The 2500-nt window shown below is 43.2% G+C and overlaps 1 protein-coding gene across 1 annotated transcript in view; it reads right to left on the bottom strand.

Moving 5' to 3' along the window:
* LOC106878539 (uncharacterized) overlaps positions 1-2500 on the bottom strand; it is a 197662-nt gene that overhangs the window by 39327 nt on the left and 155835 nt on the right. Inside the window, exon 24 of the mRNA XM_089355785.1 lies at positions 214-321. Within this exon, the coding sequence (XP_089211911.1) occupies positions 214-321 (108 nt within the window). The remainder of the gene's footprint in view (positions 1-213; positions 322-2500) is intronic.

The following is a 2500-nucleotide window of genomic DNA, read 5'->3' as shown; positions in this document are numbered from 1 at the left end:
AGAGCCTTTGAGACCTCTACCTAGCATCATATGAAATAGCATGTCAGTTGGAGCAGCATCTCGGCGGCATCAAAATGCATAAATGCAGACTGTTACAGGCAACCCTATACTTCATTATAGTATAGCTTATTACGGTTGAAATCGCGAACCGGAGATTGCTTTCCAACCCATCCCTATACAATATTTTCTTCAATGGTGATGTAGAATACTTACATTAATTGCTGTATAAGCATCGAAGTACACCCCAGCGGAGTTGAGCAGGATTCGAACCAGCCCTTCATGACCTGATTGTGCAGCCATGTGTAAAGGAGTCAAGCCATACTGTAGAAAAAAACAAGACAAAACAAGCCAGGTTTGATTAAACAAAGGTAAGGTTGTTGTAGGTAGAGTCTATTTTTGGGAGAGGTGCGGGGAAGGTAGGGTTTGCTATTGCTGTTGTCATTGTCATTGTAGCTGTCATCGTTGTCGTCGTCGTCTACACCCAGCTAATCTTGAGCCAGAAGATCTAAGAGAGTTGGGCTGCTGCTGCTGCTGCTGGTGTTGTTGTTGTTGTTGTTGTTTACTAGTCAGCCGATTCAGTAGTCAGGGCCTCACATAAGTGTTGCGGGCTGGTGTGCTGTAAATCAGTCGAGAATGCGGCCCTGAAATGGTGCGCATTTCCTTCTGATGACCCCACCAGAATCTGCTGGCGTCCAGTATACAAAACTCTCGATTGGCAGAACTTGCACAAACAAGCTATTCGCAAGTCACCGTGATCCGGCAGCTCAGCCATGATCCGGCAGCTCAGCCATGATCCGGCAGTTCAGCCATGATCCGGCAGCTCAGCCATGATCCGGTAGATCTGCGAAAACTGAAGTTTGCTGTCGCTATTGTTGTGTAACTCCCATTTCAAAACTAATCAACCAGGTCTAATAAAAGATAGGGCAAACGTAAGAAGGGGTAGTTAATTAGATGTAATAATGATATAGTGGTTAGTCTTTAGTTATTGATGGCGAACTAAAGGTTGTTCTAATAATCCTTTCTATTGCGAGGAGGCGGTAAGTCGATGACATCATCGAAAGGATGAAAAGCAAAGTCAACTTCGGCGGAATTTGAACACAGAACGCAGCGGCAGACGAAATACTGCTAAGCATTTCGCCCGGCGTTCTAACGTTTCTTATTTCTTTATTGCCCACAAGGAGCTAAACATTGAGGGGACAAACAAGGACAGACAAAGGTATTCTGTCGATTACATCGACCCCAGTGCGTAACTGGTACTTATTTAATCGACCCCGAAAGGATGAAAAACAAAGACGACCTCGGCGGAATTTGAAATCAACGTAGCGGCAGACGAAATACCGCGAAACATTTCGCCCGGCGTGCTAACGTTTCCGCCAGCTCGCCGCCGTAGAAGTTGTAATAATATGTTAAGAAGAAAGATGTATGTTGAATGTGATTCAAGCAAGATTTTTAATAACAGATTCTTGTATAAGTCGTCTACATCAAAAAGTGTAGTGGGTAATATTTAGCGGAATTCTAAATTTCACAATATTAAGACGAGTACTTCATGAGAGAACTTCGATTCAACAATGCAAACTAATGAAACATTTGTCTATTTCATGACGTTGCAATTTACTGTCAGACGAACAGGTGTCAATAACAATTACATGTCTTTGCCACGAACACAGTACAGAGCCAAAAATATGACAAGAATCCAATTTTTCAACCAACACTACGATCTCCAAGCAATTTGAGCACTTGTCACTATGGTCTAAAATCTTGAATCTGGTAACGGTCCGAGTCGGATTAATTAATCCATAGGTGGGTGCGATTATTAAAAAGTGATATAAGTTCACTTGCTGTGAGAAATAGTGTTCAACGTTTCGTACATCGCTTTTTATCAGAGAAGAAAAGAATAGAAACTAGTGTTGTTGCTTGAGCTGTGTCAAGTTGATCAACTATGAAATCCAATTAGAAAATGGTCCTGAGTTTTTGTAAAAATCTCTCAAGCGCTCATTTTGATTAACAGAAAGCAAAAGTAGGCGGCGAGCTGGCAGAAACGTTAGCGCGCCGGGCGAAATGGTTAGCGGTATTTCGTCTGCCGCTACGTTCTGAGTTCAAATTCCACCGAGGTCGACTTTGCGTTTCATTCTTTCGGGGTCGATGAATAAAGTACCCGTTACGCACTGGAGTCGATGTAATCGACTTAACCCCTTTGTCTGTCCTTGTTTGTCCCCTATATGTTTAGCCCCTTGTGAGCAATAAAGAAATAGGAACGTATTGCTAGGAACGTTGACGTCTCTTTAAGTAATCTTCACACTCGGATCCTTCTTCACCTCTTTAAATCCACTTTACTCTTGATCTTCGATCTCTCTTGATCCCCACGACTCACAAAACTGGAGCTTAACCTGGTTTTCATGGCATATAACTGACTGGGACTACTGCAGTACCTCCCCACCACTGAACGGAACGTCGGTCCACTGGCCCACCGCAGTGTTAATGTCCCAGTTATCGGTAGAAC

Source organism: Octopus bimaculoides, chromosome 7 (genome assembly GCF_046866305.1).
Source record: "Octopus bimaculoides isolate indiv1 chromosome 7, ASM4686630v1, whole genome shotgun sequence".
Taxonomy (NCBI): Eukaryota; Metazoa; Mollusca; class Cephalopoda; order Octopoda; family Octopodidae; genus Octopus; species Octopus bimaculoides.
This window is presented reverse-complemented; position numbering and strand designations above follow the sequence as displayed.